Here is a 20,525-nt window from a genome sequence, read left to right as displayed (position 1 = left end):
CTCCGTCCCCATCTGGTTTTAGGTAACAAGCGGAGCTTCTGAACCTCCTGGCTCTCGGCAGCGGCTGTATTTCCTCTGGCCTGCTTTGGCTTTTCCCGCCTCTGGTTGCTTTTCTGCCTATTTTCTGGGTTACCAGATAGAAGGCTCGGCCTCAGTTTTGGCCTCGCCTTTCTAACGAGCAAGAAGGGGGCGATAGGGACGCGAAGGACACCTTTACTCTTGGCTGGTTCTAGCATGCTGCTTCATGTCCCCTGGAGCAGCGTGCCCTTTTGAAAACCCGTGGCTAAATGTCTCTTCTGTTTATATCAGGCGTGTTACACCTCCACACGTATTAGGGATCCAGGTAAGCCCAGCGGCCCGAACGTCTTTACTGTCTGATGACACTGCAGTAAGTAACCTTTTTTGCCGAACACTTCATAAGCACAGTCAGGTACTCCGTGGGTCATAGCCCAGCGGACAATTTAAGTATAAATGATATACACCAAGATATACAACCTCGATAGCTGTATTTACGGTATCCTTCCCTTAGGTATTACATTTTGGTCGAGTTTGGAAAATATCTGTATGATTTCACACGCAGTATTTGACTGAGACAGGTGGGGCACCTGAGGCCAATTCAAGGCCTTCTGGGAACTGTAGTTCTCTTTGGTTAACTATTCCAGAGCTTTCTGGGAATTGTAGTTTTTCCTGCACCTTAATCCAAACTTAGCTTCCTTTTTTTTTTTTTTTTTTGGTTTTCTTAAGACATGAACCATTTACCCCAAACAAAATATAACCAAACAGACTCCTGCTTACAATTTCCGTGGGCACGTTGGCCACATGTAGCTCATCCCTAGCACTGATCTTAAGCCCCTCAAATAGAGTTCATGTGCATCCCCACGACTGCCAATCACTTGTACTGTGAGGTACCTGGGGAAGTGTTGAGATTGCAGAACTGGTGGAGGGCTAGGGGCCGGGGCTTGGAGGGAGTCCCTGGCCAGAGGAGCTCACTTGTCACACTCCTCTCCCATCACATTGGGCTCCTTCAGGCAAGGGGCATGCATGAGTTGTGACCTCTAGGTACTGAGAATGCAGCATAGAGAGAGGCTGTCTAGAGCAGGATAGTCATATACACGCAGTTGCCAGAGTGTAAAGAAAAGTTTTTTTTTTGTTTTTTATTTTGTGGAAAACAAAAGCAGAAAAACTAAAACCCCAAACTCCAGAAAAAATCCTAAAAAATATGTTTTTTTCTTAAAAAATACTGTATAAGTCTCTACTCCTCTCCCTCCCTCCCAACAGCCCTTCTTAGGTTCTTTCTTCTAAGTACCCTACCCCCCACCCCCATGACTATCCACTGTTCTTGCTATTGTACCTCGACTTCCCAATATCTACCCAGGATGCGCACCCCATGTTCTCTTACCTGGTCTTACTTTGCTCTCCCTCAAATTTCGGCAAGCCTCATACTCGCAGTCCCATTTCCCCAGCATGCAAGAACTGTCTCCCCCTTCCTTTTCTGGGACTCAATATTATCTTCCCCTTACCACTCCCTCACCCCAGGTCTATTCTAAGCAGGAGCATGTCCTCCTGCCAAATTCCCTCCCTGTTCCCACCCACCCACCCACCATTCTTACCTCAAGAAATGTCAGAACCTTCCCCTGGGCAGCCTTAGCCAGGAATAAAACATTTTTGTCTTTGTCTTCCCTCGTTCTATAGGACCCTTTCCCCTCCCTCCACATATACATGCACCTCTAAGAGAAGGAAATCTTTCTCTGGGACCCCCATATTACCCTGGCCTACTCCAAGAACCCTGACCCCAGCTCCAGCTTCTTGCCCTTTCCAGAGCAAGTCTTCTCTCCAAGGAATCATCTTCCCTCTCAAGATGCGTGAGTGTGCTCAGCCTCCCACTCTACCTTTCTGCCCCAGACCCCCCACCCCCCAATTCTCCTGGGCCAAAGAGCCCTCTTCCCACCCAGCCCAGGGACCCCCAGGCTCCTGGCCTCCACGCCTGCGCGGCTAGCGGATGAGGACGTTGATCTCGGCCACGCTGGCCTCCAGCACGTTCTCGGCCGTGGTCTTGCCGTGTTGCTCCTTGAGGTGCCGCCTAATGGCAGGCTTGTGGGCGAAGCGCACGTCGCAGTAGGAGCAGCGGTAGGGCCGCGCTCCCGAGTGCAGGTTGAGGTGGTCGTGCAGGGTGGACTTCTGGGTGAAGCACTTGCCGCAGATGCCGCACGAATGTGACTTGACACCACGGTGCACGTTCATGTGGCGGTTGAGGTTGCTGCTGTGGTTGAACTGCTTGCCACAGCGAGGGCACATGAAGATGAAGTGCTGCGCCCGCATGTGGAAGACCAGCTTCTCCACGCCCTGGAACACTTCCGGGCACTTGGTGCATTTGATGTTCTTTAAGGGGTTTCCACCTGAGAAGCCCCCAGGCAGGGGTCCCCGGCTGCCCCCCGCCCCTAGGCTGCCCCCCGCCCCCCGGGCAGCCATGGCCACCGCTGCTGCTTCCACCAGGCCAGAGGTGGCCCCCACGCTGGCCCGGCCTCCGGGAATCAACAGCAGGCCCTCCCCTTCTGCGTCCTCGGACAGGCTATAGCAGGCCTTCACCACACCCTGCGGTGGGGCTACAGTGCTGGGGGGCACGCTGCTCTGGGCCAGCTCCCCAAGGTGGCCACCCACGGAGCCTCCAATACCCAGACCCCCTCCCAGGCCTCCAGGGGGTTTGAGCCGGTGTGCCACCTCCAGGGCCGACTCCACCTTGACGATGCAGATGTCAGACACGTCCTCGTCCTCATCCTCATCCTCTTCCTCGGCTTTTAGCTCCAAGTCCTCATCCAGTGGGAACTCCAGCTTCACGGGCCGCAGGAGTGGAGGGGGTAGAGGAGGTGGGGGTGGGGGCTTTGGGGCTGGCTTTGGGGTCCTGGCTGGAGGGAGGAGGGACTTGGTGGCGCTGACGCTGCTCACAAGGCTGGCCTCACTGACCCCATCCTCTTTGAGGCCTATTTTGGGCTCAATGAACTGGCTGAGGGCATTCCGGCATTTCTCCACCACGTGCTCCATCTGCAGGTAGGAGGCTGCCGTCAGGTAGTTGACGATGTCCCTAACAGCGAATTCCAGGGCGCCCGTGTAGCAGGAGAGGAGCAGGTCGGCCACAATGCGTGCACTGTGCATCAGGGAGACCTGCAGCTCCGAGCTGGGGTTCAGCAGGAATTGATCCCGCAGGAACGGTGAGCAGGCGGCCAAGATGACCTTGTGGCCTCGAAACTTGAGGCTGTCGGCCACAATGGTCACGTCGCAGAACCGCTCCTCTGCCCGGAGCTGGTTCATGTTTCGTAGCGTAGCGGCCTCGTGGCCGGGCAGCTGGAAGCGCAGGACTTCCACCCCAGAGGCCATTGTGGCGGGGGCGGGCAACCCTGGTTGGGAAGGAAACCGGTCAGAGACAAAGGTCTCTGGCTCTCCGAAGCCAAGGCTCCAGGACCTTCGCCCCCATTCTTGCCCGGCCCCCCAGCATCCGATCTCCCGGTCTTCAGATCTCTTCCTCAATTTCCCCAACCCTGGGGAGGCGCTATCCCTCTAAGAGAAGGGAGGCGTGGTTCTCGGGGGCGGGGCAGCGGCGTCCACACCCCCCAGCCCAGCAGCCCGCTAGGATGGGGCGAGCCCGCGCTCCCACGGAAGAAGGACGGAGAAAAGCGGGGGGCCAGAGGCCTGGGGCTCTGGACTCCGAGGTGGCCCGTGTTGCAGGCGCTTCTCACCCCGCCCCCTTTACCGGCTGCCTCATTCCTCCGCCCCCCCTTACACGTTTGCACGCGCTTTTCACGTCCTCCCCCCCGCCGCCTGCACGCGTCGTGCACGCCCTACCCCCACGCTCAGAGCTCCGTGGCACGCCCCCCCAGCCCCACGACCCTGAGTGCACGCGCCTCTCACCTGGCCCGGTTCCGCGCGCTGTTTTTTTAATCCCCTAATTTCCCCACCCCCCCGGGGCCGGCAGCGCCCCCCACACACGGGCAGGGCCTGGGCAGCGCGCAGGCGCGAGGGTGCACGGGGCGCGCGCGCTCGGGGCCGGCTCCGCGTGGGCGTAAGGGGGGAGGGGCGGGGGCGGCTCGTGCCGTGTGTTCCAGGCCCCGCGCGCGCGGCGGCGGCGTCGGCTTGGACTTGGGGAGGAGGAAGAGGGGAGGGAATTAAAGGAGCAGGATCCCCCCTTCCCGACCCCCCTTTCTTCACCAGCACCCCCACGCGGTTAAAGGGCCGGACGGCCTTGCCTCCCCTTTGGCTGGGATTATTTGTCCGCCAGAGCGGAAATACGTTCCACACCCCCCTCTTTCTCGCTCCCCCTCCTCTGTGCCTCCCGGCCCCGCGGCCAGTCTGCGCGTGCGTGCTAAGTGCCGCGCAGAGGACGGCTCGCTCGGGCCCGCCCCTCAATCCCGGCTGCCCACGGCGCTACCCGCTCCGCGCCCTCGCGGGCCCCGCCCGCACCGCATCCCGCAGCGCGCGCGCACCCGTTCTCTCGGCTGCTGGCCCTGCCACCTGCTTTCAGCGGTGGTGCCTCTCCGGTCCAGCTGTGCCGTGCGGGGCCCTGGGTGTATCCGTGGCACCTCTCAGGGCCCCAACAGCCCCGTGATTAACAGAGCTGTTGGTAGCTTGTTACCCACTCCTGCCTGCTTTGCTGAGTGTGTTCACGGTTGCTCCAGCTACATTTCCAGGCTTTTCCAAATCTTGTTAAGCTAGTAACCACCCCAGCCCTTCAGGCCTAAAATATGATTTAACTTTCCACAAAGCCAGACGATCCAGTGCCCTCAACTTTCCTCCACTCCATGGCAGTTCTTTAAAATCAAACACCCCCTCCCCTCCATTCTCAGAATTGATCCCAACTTCTTGCCAAGGCAGTTGGCCTCCACTTGAGCTACTGATGACCTTGCCCATTTCACCTTTAGTATATAATTAACCGTAGGATTAATTTTAATTATGTAATTTATTATGTTAGTATGATTTTACTCTAATCTTCCACCCCACTGTCCCCCTCATTCTTTACCTCTCCTCCAGACTGACAAGGTCCAGCCTTAAACAAAACTCGCCTTCAGCACTGCGCCCGGGCCTTTCTCCGTCTCAGACTAAGTTGCAGTCTCCACAGCTTCAGTGGCAGCACTTAGGAGCGTCTTGAAGACTGGTCCCTTCCCTTCCACTTCCTGGCACCTGTTACCTACACTCACTCCCCACCCATCCAAGTCTGTGTGAAGATGCCACTGTTTCCTGCCAACTGGATTTCTTTTTTATGTCCTTCAGGAGACTAGTGCATTTTCCTTACATTTCAATTCTGATGAAGTGTCTTATGTGTTCAATATCTGGTTTCCCCATGAGACTATAAACTTCTTGGTTGCAGGAATTATGTTGTGGGTTATGTTTTGCAAATAAAAATCATGCAGTAGGCCGGGTGTGGTGGCTCATGCCTGTAATCCCAGCACTGGGAGGCCGAGGCAGGTGGATCACCTGAGGTCAGGAGACCAGCCTGGCCAACATGGTGAAACCCCATCTCTACTAAACATAAAAAAATTAGCCAGATGTGGTGGCAGGTTCCTGTAATCCCAGCTACTGAGGAGGCTAAGGCAGGAGAATCACTTGAACCCAGGAGGTGGAGGTCGCAGTGAGCCGAGATCATGCCACTGCACTTCATCCTGGGCAACAGAGCCAGACTCTGTCTCAAAAAAAAAAAAAAAAAAAAAAAAATCATGCAGTAAATGGTTGTTGAAGTAATTCCTTTTCAGTTTAGCCAGCATCCACCCATAAAAAGTTTGTTCTAGAGCTAAAACTGAATTCTTGAGCTCAAGAGATGCTGTTTGGCAGGAGGGTGGAGGCAGCGTAGACAGGGTTTAGGTGGTGCCTTGACTCTTTACCTTTTTCTTTTAAATTCTCTGATTTTTATGCCCAAAACAGTTCCCTCTATCGAATTTAAGAGTCTGTTCTAAACTGCCCTCTTTGTAGTTAGATGTAGATTTGAGGAAGAACACATGATTTTATGTCAGATGCACTTAGGCTTAAAGCCGTATTTCTAGGAGTTTCTGAGCCTACTCTGGCTCAGAAGGCTGCCAGATCTGCAAATTGTTTTTAAAAAATAAAAGCCATATTCCTGTACAAAATGAGGCCCATTGGGCAGGTTACTTCTCTGAATCACAACGTCCTTATCTTTGTCTCCCCCGCCCATCCTTGGCTCAGTTGAAAGCGTCTTTATCTTGAAGGCCTTGATTCCTCACAGGACTAACATGAGGTTTAAATGAGCCTGGTATGCAGTAGATGCTGACTAAACAATAGCTATGTTGCCCTTTGCATAATTTGGTAGACAGACTATGAAATTTCCAAAAGAACTTTATTTTAGTGGGAATTTCGCTCTTGGCACCCAGGCTGGAGTGCAATGGCACGATCTCGGCTCACTGCAACCTCCGCCTCCCAGGTTCAAGCAATTCTGCCTCAGCCTCCCGAGTAGCTGGGATTACAGGTGCCTGATACCATACCCACTAATTTTTGTATTTTTAGTAGAGACAGGGTTTCAACATGTTGGCCAGGCTGGTCTTGAACTCCTGACTTCAGGTGATCCACCCATCTCAGCCTCCCAGAGTGTGGGGTTACAGGCGTGAACCACTGCACCTGACCTAAAAGAAAATTGTTTTTTTTTTTTTTTTTTTAGATGGGGTTTCACCATGATGGCCAGGCTGGTCTTGAACTCCTGACCTCAGGTGATCTACCCACCTCAGCCTCCCAAAGTGCTAGTATTACAGGCATGAGCCACTGCACCCGGCTAAGAAAATTGTTTTTAAAAATTCTGTTTTTTGGCTGGGCGCGGTGGCTCAAGCCTGTAATCCCAGCACTTTGGGAGGCCGAGGCGGGTGGATCACAAGGTCAAGAAATCGAGGCCATCCTGGTCAACATGGTGAAACCTCGTCTCTACTAAAAATACAAAAAATTAGCTGGGCATGGTGGTGTGTGCCTGTAATCCCAGCTACTCAGGAGGCTGAGGTAGGAGAATTGCCTGAACCCAGGAGGCGGAGGTTGCAGTGAGCCGAGATCGCGCCATTGCACTCCAGCCTGGGTGACAAGAGCAAAAACTCCGTTTCAAAAAAAAAAAAAAAAAAAAAAAAATTCTGTTTTTTTAGGCTGGGCGCGGTGGCTCATGCCTGTAATCCCAGCACTTTGGGAAGCTGAGGCGGTGGATCACCTGAAGTCAGGAGTTCAAGACCAGCCTGACCAACATGGTGAAACCTCGTCTTTAAAAAAATAATAATAAATAAAAAATAAAGAAAAAACATTCTGTTTTTTTTTTTAAATCTCATCTCTTATTTTCTGCATTGCCAAACTTCTCAGAAGAATAGTTCACATTCCAGTGAGAGCAGAAATACAAAAAGCTCTCAAGTTAAGAATTAGAGTTTGTAAAGGTTTGTTTCCTGTCTCCTTCTTGCTACTTTTCCTTTCTGGGAATGTGGATGGGACAGGGAGCCTAATCTCAGCCCATGGCTTAAGACAGGTAGTCCTTGGTGGCAGGCAGAGTTGAGAGCCAATGAATCCTTCAAGCATCCAGCCCACCCAGTTACAGCTCTGCATAGAAACAAGCAGAGGTGCACACACCATCTTTTCCACGTAGTCTGGTGGAGGGGGTTTACAATCATCCTTTCCCTTCTTCCCCAACTTCTGCCCGTATAAAACCAGAGCTCTCCTGTCCTTAGCTTGGAGTACCAAATGCCTTGGTGTGGTATCAAGAACAGATAAATTTAGGAGATACATTTAGGATTCTTGGGTCAAGCTCGGTGGCTCATTCTTGTAATCCCAGCACTTTGGGAGGCCGAGGCAAGAGGATCCCTTGAGCCCAAGAGTTTGAGACCAGTCTGGGCAACATAGCAAGACCCCATCTCTACAAATAATAAGAAAATTAGCAGGGCATGATGGCATGTATGTGCTCGTGATCCCAGCTACTTGAGAGGCTCAGGTGGGAGGATTGCTTAAGCCTGGGCAGTTGAGACTGCAGTGAGCCATGACAGTGTCACCGTACTCCACCCTGGGCAATAGAGCGCGAACCTGTCTAAAAAATAAAAAAAAATTTGCCGGGCTTGATGGCTCATGCCTGTAATCCAAGAACTTTGGAGGCCAAGGAGGGCGGATCACCTGAGGTCAGGAGTTCAAGACCAGCCTGACAAACATGGTGAGACCCCTTCTTAAAAAAAAAAACAACTGGATGGGTGTGGTGGCAGGTGCCTGTAATCCCAGCACTTTGGGAGGCTGAGGTGGGCGGATCACCTGAGGTTGGTAGTTTGAGACCTGTTTGACCAACATGGAAAAACCCCATATCTACTAAAAATACAAAAAAATTAGCTGAGTGTGGTGGCAGGTGCCTGTAATCCCAGCTACGAGGGAGGCTGAGGCAGGAGAATCTCTTGAAACTAGGAGGGGGAGGTTGCAGTGAGCTGAGATGGTGCCATTGCACTCCAATCTGGGCAACAAGAGGGAATCTCCATCTCAAAAAAAAAAATTGTATTCTTAGTGGGCTTTAGAAATAAAATCTAGGGGCCAGGCGAGGTGGCTCATGCCTATAATCCCAGCACTTTGGGAGGCTGAGGTGGGTGGACCACGAGGTCAGGATTTTGAGACCAGCTTGGCCAACATGGTGAAATCCCAGGCTTCTTTCTCCTTTGATCTGCACTCAGCTCTGCTCTCAGTCCAGGAACCCTGGTGAAAACTACAGGAAGTTTTGGCAATGCTGGAAGAGGCTCACTGCTTGGGGAAAGAAGCCATGTGAAAACAAAGCGCCTGCACCACTCCCATCCATTTGCAAAACCACCTTTTCTGAACTCCCATCCATCCCCCTGAATGCTGCTCAATGCTGGCTCCTCCTCCTTCCTCGGAGCTCAATCTCCCCAGCTCTTCGGAGCCCCCAGCCTCAACCTGCCTCCAGAAAATCCCTTCCCTCCCCCACTTACCTTGGAGGGAATTTAGGTCTCCCTGCAGCCCACCACCTTAGCCATCATGTCCTCGACACACCCATATTGACTTTGCCCAGCTCAGGCCTATCTGGGGAAATGGAAGCAGATTCTCCCAGCACCTCGTCAATCCTAGATAGAACAGGACTCTTCCACTTCTCATCGAACACACTATCCTCTGAGCCTTACCTAGTCTGCTCTGCTACCCTCTGCCATCCTTGCTGCTTGAGGAACTGACTTTCGGGCCTATGAAACCTGGATCAGGTTGTCCTCCCCAGGCCTGCTTGTGTCCCTGCAAATGACTTAATCCATACCCCAAGCTTTTTTAAAAAAATTGTTCATTTTATTTTATTTTTTCATAGAGTCTTTCGTGAGAGTAGAAATACAAAAAGCTGTCAAGTTAAGAATTAGAGTTTGTAGGGCTGAGCGCAGTGGCTCATAGCTGTAATCCCAGCACTTTGGGAGGCTGAGGTAGGCAGAACATTTGAGGTCAGATGTTCGAGAGTAGCCTGGCCAACCCCGTCTCTACTAAAAATACAAAAAAAAAGTTAGCTGGGCGTGGTGGCAGGCGTCTGTAATCCTGGCTACTTGAGAGGCTGAGGCAAGAGAATCGCTTGAACCCAGGAGGTGGGGGTTGCAGCGAGCTGAGATCGTGCCATTGCACTCCAGCCTGGGCGACAAGAGTGAAACTCTGTCTCAAAAAAAAAAAAAAAAAAAAAAGAATTAGAGTTTATGTAAAGTTTTGTTTACAAACTCAAATTTCAAAGTTCAAAATTCAAATTGTAAAGTTTTGTTCAAAATTCAAAAAGTATAAGAGTGTACAAGGCTGGGTGAAGGCTGGGTGTGGTGGCTCACACCTGTAAACTCAGCACTCTCCAAGGCAAGAGGATCACTTGAGCCCAGGAGTTCTGAGACCAGCCTGGGCAGCAAGGCAAAACCCAGTTTCTCCAAAAAAAAAAAAATAGGTGTGGTAGTGGGGTGTGCCTATGGTCCCAGTTATTTGCAAGGCTGAGGTGGGAGGATTGCTAGAGCCCAGGGAGGAGAAGGCTGCAGTGATCCTTGCTCGTGATACTGCACTTCAGCTTGGGTGACAGAGCAAGACCCTGTCAAAAAAAAAAAGTGGTTTCTATTGCTTAGGCTGGAGTGCAGTGGTGCAAACAAGGCTCACTGCAGCCTCAACCTCCCCAGGCTAATTTATTTTTATTTTTGTTTTGAGACAGAGTCTTGGTCTTTCACCAGGCTGAAGTGCAGTGGCACAATCTTTGCTCACTGCAACCTCCGCCTCCCGGGTTCAAGCGATTCTCCTGCCTCAGCCTCCTGAGAACAACTGCTTGAACCCGGGAGGTGGAGGTTGCAGTGAGCTGAGATCACACCACTGCACTCCAGCCTGGGCGACAGCGTGAGACTCTGTCTCTAAATAAATAAATAATAAAATGTATCATGAAGAGTATGGTTAAAAAGTGAAATAACACTTTTTCCATGTTTACAACACACTGGAAATGGCATCTTTTGCAACTAATCATTTGGGGAAAGTTTTAGATAGTATAAAACATGCAAAGGATACATAGTTTGCAAAATTCTTTTAATATGAGCAAAAGGGTTTGCAGATTAAATGCTTCTCGAAATCAACGTGCACATGAATCATCTGGAGATCTGTTTTCATTCAGAGTCTGAGTCAGTAGGTCTGGGTAGAGCCTGAGATTCTGTGTTTCTTTCTTTCTTTCTTTCTTTCTTTTTTTTTCTGAGACAGAATCTTGCTCTGTTGTCCAGGCTGGAGTGCAGTGGCATGATCTCAGCACACTGCAGCCTCTGCCTCCCGGATTCAAGCAATTTTCTGCCTCATCCTCCTAAGTAGCGGGGGCTACAGGCATGCGCCACCATGTCTGACTAACTTTTGTATATTTAATAGAGACAGGGTTTCACCATGTTGGTCAGCCAGGTCTCTAACTCCTGACCTCAGGTGATTCACCTGCCTCCAACTCCCATAATGGCAGGATTACAGCCTCGAGTCACTGAGCCCCACCTTGTTTTTTCTTTTTTAATTAAAAGTGGCAAGGTGAGTCTTTCCATGTTGCCCAGGTTGATCTCGAATTCCTGGGTTAAAGCAATAGTCCCGCCTTGGCCTCCCAAAGTGTTGATAATACAGGTGTAAGCCACCGTGCCCAGATAAATCTTTCATAAAAGTTACAGTCAATGGATGCAGCAAATTTCACTGTTGTCTTATTTTAAGAAATTGTCGGCCGGGTGTGGTGGCTCACACCTATAAACTTTGGGAGGCCAAGTGGGTGGATCACCTGAGGTCAGGAGTTTGAGGCCAGCTTGGGCCAACATGGTGAAACCCTATCTCTACTAAAAATACAAAAATTAGCTGGGCATGGGGCAGGCATCTGTATTCCCAGCTACTTGGGAGGCTGAGGCAGGAGAATCATTCTAACCTGGGAGGTGGAGGTTGTAGTGAGCCAAGATCATGTCACTGCACTCCAGCCTGGGCCACAGAGTGAGACTTCATCTCAAAAAAAAAAAAAAAGAAATTGTCACAGCCATCTGAACCTTCAGCAACCACCACCCTAATCTGTCAGCAGCCATCAACATCAAGATAAAATTCTCCACCAGGATTAAAGACTCACTAAAGACTTAGATGATTGTTAGCTTTTTTTTTTTAGCAATAACGCATTTTAAAATTAAGGTTACATACATTGCGTTTACACATGTGCTATTGTACACTGAATAGACTACAGTACGATATAAACATAACTTTCTTGTGCATTGGGAAACCAGAAAGTTGTTGGTCTGACTGGCTTTATTGAGGTGATCTGGAACCAAGCCCAAAATATCTCTGCGGTATGACCGTGTGTACTTCATTTGCTTATCGTAATAGTTTCATTATCTATGCATTTATAGGTGTTCCCAAGCAGTTTAGTTTTGTGTGTTTGTCCATCACACAGATGAATCATACTGTATGTGCTCTGGGGCTGCCCTTTTCACTCAACATTATGGTTTTGTTGACTTGTGTAGCTGTAATTCATTAATTATCTTTATTTATTTATTTTTTTGAGACGGAGTCTTGCTCTGTCGCCAGGCTGGAGTGCAGTGGTGAGATCTTGGCTCACTGCAGTCTCCACCTCCTGGGTTCAAGCAATTCTCCTGCCTCAGCCTCCTGAATAGCTGGGACTACAGGTTCGTGCCACCATGCCCAGCTAATTTTTTGTGCTTTTAGTAGAGACAGGGTTTCACCATTTGGCCAGGATGGTCTCCATCTCTTGACCTCATGATCTGCCTGCCTCGGCCTTCCAAAGTGCTGGGATTACAGGCGTGAGCCACCATGCCCAGCCCTCATTCATTGTCTTAATTGCAGCTTATACTAGAATTTGTTTGTGCACCTATTTTCAGTTCTTTTGGGTATATGCCTATACCCCAAAGTGGAACTGCTGGATTATATGGCAATTATATGCAATTATATGTTAAATCTTATTATTATAATTTTTTTTAAAAAAGGGTCTCTGCTGACCAGACTGGAGTACAGTGGTGTGATCTCAGCTCACTGCAACTGCAGCCTCCCAGGCTCAAGTGATCCTCTCGCCTTAGCCTCCCCAAGTAGTTAGGACTACAGGTGTGTGCCACCATGCCCAGCTAATTTTTGTACTTTTGTAGAAATGGAGTTTCACTATGTTGCCCAGGCTTGTCTGGAACTCCTGAGCTCAAGGGATCTGCCTGCCTTGGCCTCTCAAAGTGCTGGGATTATAGGTGTGAGCAACCATACGTGTCCCCACACTTTTTTTTTTTTTTTTTGTAGTGATGAAATCTTGCTGTGTTTCCCAGGCTGGTCTCGAACTCCTAAGAGCAAGCAATCCTCCAGGCTTAGCTTCCCAAATTCCTCTCAGCCTGGAATTACAGGCATGAGCCACTGCACCCAGCCTTTATGTTATACTTTTTGAGGAACTCCTAAACTGTTTTCCACAGCAGCCGCACCATTTTATGTTTGTTAGGGTCACAGCAAGGCAAGCCCATAGAGCCCCTCTCCGTTCTTCCCTGCTAAGCTGAGCTCACAACAAAAACAACCTCAAGACTTGCAAACAGGGCACCAGGGTTCCAGGATGTGGTTGCACCCGGCTCTCAAACCCAGGATGGGTGACCCAACTGAGCAGAATGTTAGCACCTAAGAACCAAGATGCAGGCCGGGCGCGGTGGCTCAAGCCTGTAATCCCAGCACTTTGGGAGGCCGAGGCGGGTGGATCACGAGGTCGAGAAATCGAGACCATCCTGGTCAACATGGTGAAACCCCGTCTCTACTAATACAAAAAAATTAGCTGGGCATGGTGGCGCGTGCCTGTAATCCCAGCTACTCAGGAGGCTGAGGCAGGAGAATTGCCTGAACCCAGGAGGCGGAGGTTGCGGTGAGCCGAGATCGCGCCATTGCACTCCAGCCTGGGTAACGAGAGCGAAACTCCGTCTAAAAAAAAAAAAAAAAAAAAAAAAAAAAAAAAAAAAGAACCAAGATGCAGTTTTTTTTAGAATAGCACCCGGCCACCTGCAAACCCCCTATATGATCCCCATAGTCTGTAAGCCAGGCAGCTGCCTGGCAGGTTGAAGTAAACTTGCTAAACCTGACCCTGGGTCTGCCTCTCCATCCTTTCGGTCAACCTTACATTTTGGTGCCAAAACCTGGGACAGGAGTAGGTGTTAGCTGTTCTTTCTCTCTCTCTCTCCCTGCTCCCACAGCTAGCCCTGCCATCCTGAACCCCTTTCCAGACCCAGGAGGGAAACCCCAGACCTCCATTGCCAACTGCAGTTATCTCCATCCAAATCATTACCTCCCAGCCGGTAAATTAGATAGAAGTTTGCCTCCGTCTGGGTTCCTTGACCATCTGTTTTTTTTTTTTTAAGACGGAGTTTCACCATGTTGGTCAGGCTGGTCTTGAACTCCCAACCTCAGGTGATCCACCCGCCTTGGCCTCCAAAGTGCTTGGATTATAGGCAGAAGACACCATGCCCAGCCGACCATCTGTTTTCTGTCTGAAAGTCCCAGCGCTGGGCCAATGACACCTTTCCAGACCCAGGGGCCTCAGTTCTGTCATCTTGGGGATGCCTAATTCGACAGTGACTGTTCTGAATTCACTGTCTCACGTTAAGGAAACAGGGCAGAGGACGCTCTCTCCTGTCTTCCTTCTCCTCGGCAGCCCCCTCCTCTTCTGGCCTTTTACCACGGGGTCCGGCCAGTTCGTTCCAACTAAGACATCCCTTAGGATGTCTCCTCTGGGATCTAGACACCCTTGGCCTTTGGTCTGAAATCAGGCCCAAAAAACTAATTTTCTATTGCAATACAGCCTGGCCCCAATATAAATGAGACAATGGTTCTCAGTGGCCTAAGAATGGTACTTTCAATTTCAACGTTCTCTGGGAGGGACCTTATAATTTCTGCCACTGCAATGGTAGATGGTCTAAGGTTCACTATGTTCAGGCTTTCTTTATACTACTCCACAACCGCCCCCTCTCTGTGAGTCCTGCTCCACTTTCCAAATCCTCCTCACCTGCTCAAAACCCACCTCAATCCCTCCCTCAACCCTGGTGGATAATACGTCCTTTTTCAACCTGGCTGACTTCGCTCCTCTCCTCCAACACCTTGAGCCTCCGCCAGGACACCCTGAACCTCCGCCTTACACCCCAGCTAGCTCCAGCTATTCCCTTGTCCCCTCCGCTCTCTAATCCCCCTACTTCCTACTCTGACTCCTCTCCATCTCCACCCCATACCTGCTCCTAGACCGGCATCCCCCATAGCCAGCTCCCTTACTCCCGCTTCAAGAAGTGGCGGGGATGGTTGTCCACGTTCATGTCCCCTTCTCTCTATCTGATCTCTCCCAAATTAAAAAACGCCTCAGGTCCTCCTCCTCCAATCCAGACACTTACCTCAAATAATTTAAATATCTTACCCAGTCTTATAAACTTACCTGGCATAATCTCTATATTATCCTCTCCTCTCCTCTCCTCCCCAGAGAGAGGGAAAGAGTGTGGCTTGCGGCACAGGCACATGCTGATGCCCTTCATCGACAGGACCCTACTAAACCCATAGGGGCGGCTGCTGCCCCCGAGAGGAACTGGCCTGGGAATATTAGCCTACAGATCCTGGCCGCGCATCCTGTAACCATATAATTACCTGCCTTATTGCAGGCCTTAACAAAGCTGTAAATTTTTTAAAAACTCAAAGAAATTTCACAAGACAGACAAAAATCCTGCCCAGTTTCTTTCCTGCCTTACAGAGGCCCTCCAAAAATACACCCGTGTTAATCCTGCTCTTAAGAAGGCACCATAGTTCTTAACAGTCGTTTTATCTCCCAGTCTGCTGCAGACATCCAGCACAAACTTTTTTTTTTTTTTTGAGACAGAGTCTCGCTCTGTTGCCAGGCACCAGGCTGAAGTGCAGTGGCACAATCTCGGCTCACTGCAACCTCCGCCTCCCGGATTCAAGCAATTCTCCTGCCTCAGCCTCCCGAGTAGTTGGGACTACAGGTGCATGCCACCACACCCTGCTAATTTTTTTTGTATTTTTAGTAGAGACGGGGTTTCACCATGTTGGCCAGGATGGTAGCACAAACTTAAAAAGACTAAAGATGGCCTTCAAACCCCACAACAATACCTCCTTAACCTGGCCTTCAAGGTCTTCCATAACAGGGATGAACAAAGTAAATAGACAAGGCCTGTAGAGATCGTGCTAAGTACCAGCTTCTAGCAGCCATTCACCAACCTAAACAGCCTGGCTACGGCACCCAGGGGCACAAAAGACCTCATAGCAGTTCACCTCCGAGGGCATGTTTCAAGTGAGGCAAGGAAAGCCATTAGGTGCGGGCATGTCCCAATCCACGGGTGCCAAAGAGCCCTTGCCCCATCTGCCAGCAGACAGGCCACTGGAAGTCTGACTGTCCTCTCAACAGGCAGACAGAAAAGCCTGTACCTCCAACCCGCAACCCCGTCACCAAGACAAAAGGTGAAGAATCGCTTGCACTTCCGGAGCTTCTAGGCTTAGCCCCTGAAGACTGATGGGGTCCAGAGCCCCCGGCCCCACCCACCATCACTGTGTCAGAGCCCAGGGTAACTCTGTTAGTAGCAGGTAAGCCAGTCTCTTTTCTAATCAATACCAAGGCCACCTACTTGGCTTTACCTAAATTTTCAGGACCAACTCGTCCCTCACAGGTCTCAGCTGTGGAGGCTGACGGACTCATCTCATGTCCACAGGCCACCAGACCCCTTACTTGTTCCTTATTTAATACCGTTTTCTCACACTCTTTCCTTATCGTGCCTCGCTGTCCTACCCCCATTCTAGGCAGGAACCCCCAGCACTAATGGTCCCCTTATTCACCAACTCCTCCAAGCCGCACACCTCCCAGCTAAGGCAGGAGTTATACACTGCCAAGGACACCAAACAGGATCAGGGAAAGTCTCAAAAAGGAACAGCAAGGCCGACAAGGCAGCAAAAGAAGCCTCCCTTTCTCCTACCCCTCTCCGCCTCATCACTCCCACAATCCAACCCCAGTATTCCCCCACTGGAAAAGCTTCACTACTACAACAAGGAGCCTCCTTCCAAGGGAACTGGATAGTCGGAAATCAAACTCATCCTCCGTCAAGAGCAAACCAAGGAAATTCTGACGTCTCCTCACCAGTCCTTTCATATGGGTGCATGCCCCTCACCTTCTCCTTTACTCTAGTCGCCCACCAACTTACCACACAAAAAACATAACGCCAAACTGTCATGTATGCTCCGTCACTTCCTCTCAAGGAGCCCTCCACCCTCCTCCCATCCCCGCACACCAGCTAAGAGGATCAGTCCCAGGAGAAGACTGGCAAGTAGACTTCACCCACACGCCTCCTGTCAAAAAAACTAGGTTTCTTCTTACCCTATAGACACCTTGTCTGGGTGGCTGGAAGCGTTCCCACCTCCTCAGAAAAGGCTGCAGTAGTCTCCCAAATTCTTTTAACAGAAATCATCCCTAAATTTGGTCCCCTGCACTCCATACATCAGACAACGGCCCTAGCTTCATCTCCCAAATCACCCAACAAGGCTCTCAGTCCCTCGGCATCCGGTGGTGCCTGCATATCCCATACCAACCCCAGTCATCTGGAAAAGTCAAAAGGGCAAATGGGATCCTTAAAACTCAGTTAACCAAACTCACTCTTGAAGTCCAAAAGCCCTGGACCTCCCTTCTGCCCATAGCTGTAGCCCACATCAGAGCCAGCCTAAAAGCACCCTCCTTCCTCAGCCCATTTGAGTTAATGTATGGACGCCCTTTCCTCTTACAAAACAGGCCCCTCCTAACTCTCAGCTAGGAGAATATCTCCCAACACTCTCCCTCATCCAACACCTCCTCCGTGAACACGCCGACTGGACCCTCCCAAGACCTCATGAAGGCCCTGTTAACCAGGCCTTACTCCCAGGAGAATATGTTTTTCTAAAAACCCTTAATCTCACAAGCCTTAAACCAAAATGGAAGGCCCCTTCCACAGTCTCCTCACTACCTCCACGGTGGCCAGACTCTCAGGACACACTTCTTGGTATCATCTCTCCAGGTTAAAATGGGCCCCCAAGGCCCCCACTGGTCCGTCTGCTCCTTTCCCGCCAACCACTCCTCAATACTCCAGTGTCATTCTCGGGCCAACCAGATTCTTCCTCACATCCATTCCAGAGGGACTGCCACCGGACAAATAGGCAAAATTACCCCATCTCTATTTGTTCCTGCTCCTTTCTTACAAATCAAGTGTTATAACACCTTTAAATGAAAATTGCTTACAACACCCTCCTTCTGGGAACTGCCTTCCTCACTCTCTTGTTTGCAGGAGGTATATATACTGTGGCCCCCTCAATGTGAACAGCAAGCAGAGAGCCTTCATTGCCGTAATTTTTTGCCTAATCATTGCACTAATAGCAGGAATAATATTCGCTGGTAAATAACTACCCCCTCTTTTTTTTTTATGTCCTGTCTCTGTTCTTGTCGTTTCACTCTCTTCCTTCACTGTCTCACGGAGGACATTATATCGTTCTTCCCTAAAGAACCTGCTCTCTCCTCATTTTTAGGTTGGATAACTGACCTTGCCTTCCAAGGCACCCTGTGCAACTTCGCCCCAGATGAAGTCCAGTTTTTTACCTTCATCCTTACCCTTTGCTTATTTGCTACTCCTATCCCCCCTCACCAACACCTACCCCATTCCCTTGCCACGCTACCTTCGCCACACTTTCAACTCAACTCAGTTCCAACTAAACCAGTTTAACCCAGCTCTGGCAAGCAACCGTTGGCTGTGCCTGTCTGTCTCGGACACTGCCTACACTGCCATCCCGGTCCCCACCCAAGACTGCATCCGTACCAGAGTAACGTATCACCCCCACTTTCAATTAGGGGGACTTTTCAATATGATTTACAGCAACTGATACAACTCTCTGAATCCTTCACATAGAATATAACAAACCTCAATCTCCCACTGGACAAGCAGTTCTGTTATTACGCCCATATCTCACCTCCCTTACTCCCTGTATCAATCAAACTCAGCCTCTACTAAACCCCATCACCACACAAACAGCTCTACTCTCTCCAGCCCCACAGTGCTTTCAACGCCATTCCCCCACCGGCCACCACCTAGGCCACCTGCCACCCAAGGGTGTAACTTCACCTCACAACTCAAACCCTCCACTGATCATACCAACCAAAACATATTCAAAACTACTCTCCGCTTTTCAATCCCCCCAGAACTCAACATCACCCTGCTCCTTAATAAGAAGTCAGGCTTCTGCAATGGCAGACACCTTTCCTGCTTAAATCTCCATCCCCGGCTGCCCTCCTGGAAAACTGAGTCACCTGAAACTCAGGATTGTCTCCTCCACCCATTCCTTGCCAATAAGTCCTCTCACTGGATGCTGGTAGACACCAAACGCTTCTTACTACACTGGGAAAATAAAGCCCCACAGGCACCCAAACCCCTCACAGTGCAGCCCTACAACCACTCACTGCAGCCACACTCACAGAACTTTAGAAGTATGGCTCCTGAAAAACAACGAATTTTCACGTCTTTTCAACATGCACAAGCAATTCTGTCTGCCAAGCCAAGGTGTCTTCTTTTTATGCGGCCTCCCCACTAACTGGACTGGCACCTGCACCCTAGTATTCCTCAACCCAAAAATTAGTGTAGCCCCAGGTAACTAATCCTCACGCATCCCGGTCAACACTCCTATCCGGCACAGCCGGGCAGTGTAGCTCATACCTCTGCTTGTGGGACGAGGAATAGCTACAGGAACTGTGGGCATTGCAACAGGAACTGCCGGGCTTTCCAGCTCTCTCTCCTACTATTGCTCCCTCTCCAAAGACCTTACACACAGTATAGAGGACATGGGCAAGTTCATTTCTACCCTCTAAACAAAAATAGATTCACTGGCTGCAGTTGTCCTCCAGAACCGCAGAGGCCTCGATCTACTTACCGCCGAAAAAGGAGGTCTCTGCGTCTTCCTAGACGAACAATGTTGTTTCTATCTCAATCAATCCAGAATAGTACAAGATGCAGTCAAAAGACTCAAAGACTGAGCCCCCCTCCCCCACACACAAAAAAATTCTTCTGCCTGGCCCTCCTGGCCTGGCTGGTCTCTCAGCTCCTGGGCCCCTTTGCTGCTCCCTTTCCTTGGCCCAGCTATAACTCTCCTCCTTCTCTTGGTCTTTGGCCCTTGTCTCTTACGCCTTTTCACTCAGTTTTTGCAGAATCAATTACAAGCCTTTACCCGCGGCACAATATAAGACATGATGGTGTTCCAGGACTACCAACTTGCAAGCCAGGCTCACCCCAACAGCTCCCTACTCAGCATGAAGCAGCTAGAAAGGCGACCCTTCTCCCTTTCTTTTATATATATAACAAAAGGCTGGAACGTTAGGGTCACAGTAAGGCAAGCCCCGTTCTCCCCTGCTAAGCTAAGCTCACAGCAAAAACAGCCTCCAGCCTTGCAAACAGAGCACCTGGGTTCCAGGATGTGGTTGCACCTGGCTCTGGAACCCAGGATGGTAACCCAATTAAGCAGAATGTTAGCACCTAAGAACCAAGATGTGGTTTTTCTTAGAATAGCAGCCGGCTACCTGCAAACCCCCTATATGACCCCCATAGTATGTAAGCCAGGCTGCTGTCTTCACTGCCTGTCAGGTGAGGCAGCTGCCTGGCTGGTTGAAATAAACTTGCTAAACCTGACCCTGGGTCTGCCTCTCCATCCTTTTGGTCAACCTTACAATGTTCCCACCAAGACATTCTACACAATTTTCAATTTCTCCATATCCTTGGCAACACTTGTTATTTTCTGTGTGTTTTTTTTAATAGACATTCTAGTTGATGTGAAGTAGTACCTCATTACGGTTTTATTTTCATTTACTTAATGACTAATGATGTTGAGCATTTTTTCAAGTCCTTGTCCATTTGTGTATCTTCTCTGCAGAAATATCTATTCAAGTCCTTTGCTTTTTTTTTTTTTTTTTTTTTTTGAGACAGGGTCTCACTCTGTGGCCCATGCTGGATTGTACAATCATGACTCACTGCAGCCTTGACCTCCCTGGGCACAGGTGATCCTCCTATCTCAGT

At 50.1% G+C, this 20,525-nt stretch overlaps 1 protein-coding gene and 1 long non-coding RNA gene across 3 annotated transcripts; one reads left to right on the top strand and one right to left on the bottom strand.

The window, feature by feature from the left end:
- Positions 1-31: 31 nt before the first annotated feature.
- LOC135268394 (uncharacterized) lies at positions 32-5,359 on the top strand. Its single transcript, XR_010336749.1, has 3 exons — positions 32-1,862; positions 3,046-3,206; positions 5,020-5,359. It is a non-coding gene; the product is annotated as an uncharacterized LOC135268394 (long non-coding RNA).
- On the bottom strand, positions 1,605-19,869 carry ZBTB12 (zinc finger and BTB domain containing 12). 2 transcript variants are annotated; one of them, XM_012436720.3, is made up of 2 exons: positions 3,904-4,146; positions 1,605-3,392 (listed from the first exon to the last, which is right to left on the bottom strand). In XM_012436720.3, the coding sequence occupies exon 2, from the start codon at positions 3,370-3,372 to the stop codon at positions 1,993-1,995; it is 1,380 nt and encodes a 459-aa protein (XP_012292143.1). In that variant the 5' UTR covers positions 3,373-3,392; positions 3,904-4,146; the 3' UTR covers positions 1,605-1,992. The 2 variants fall into 2 exon arrangements, with proteins under 2 accessions (XP_012292143.1, XP_012292144.1); XM_012436721.3 differs by lacking the exon at positions 3,904-4,146 and adding an exon at positions 19,390-19,869 and having other exon boundaries at positions 1,964-3,392.
- Positions 19,870-20,525: the final 656 nt, after the last annotated feature.

The sequence above is a fragment of the Aotus nancymaae genome, unplaced genomic scaffold (genome assembly GCF_030222135.1).
Source record: "Aotus nancymaae isolate 86718 unplaced genomic scaffold, 86718_ANA_hifiasm-v0.15.2.pri h1tg000040l, whole genome shotgun sequence".
Lineage (NCBI taxonomy): Eukaryota > Metazoa > Chordata > Mammalia > Primates > Aotidae > Aotus > Aotus nancymaae.
The sequence above is the reverse complement of the archived record's forward strand: the minus strand, read 5'-3'. Positions and strand labels throughout refer to the sequence as shown.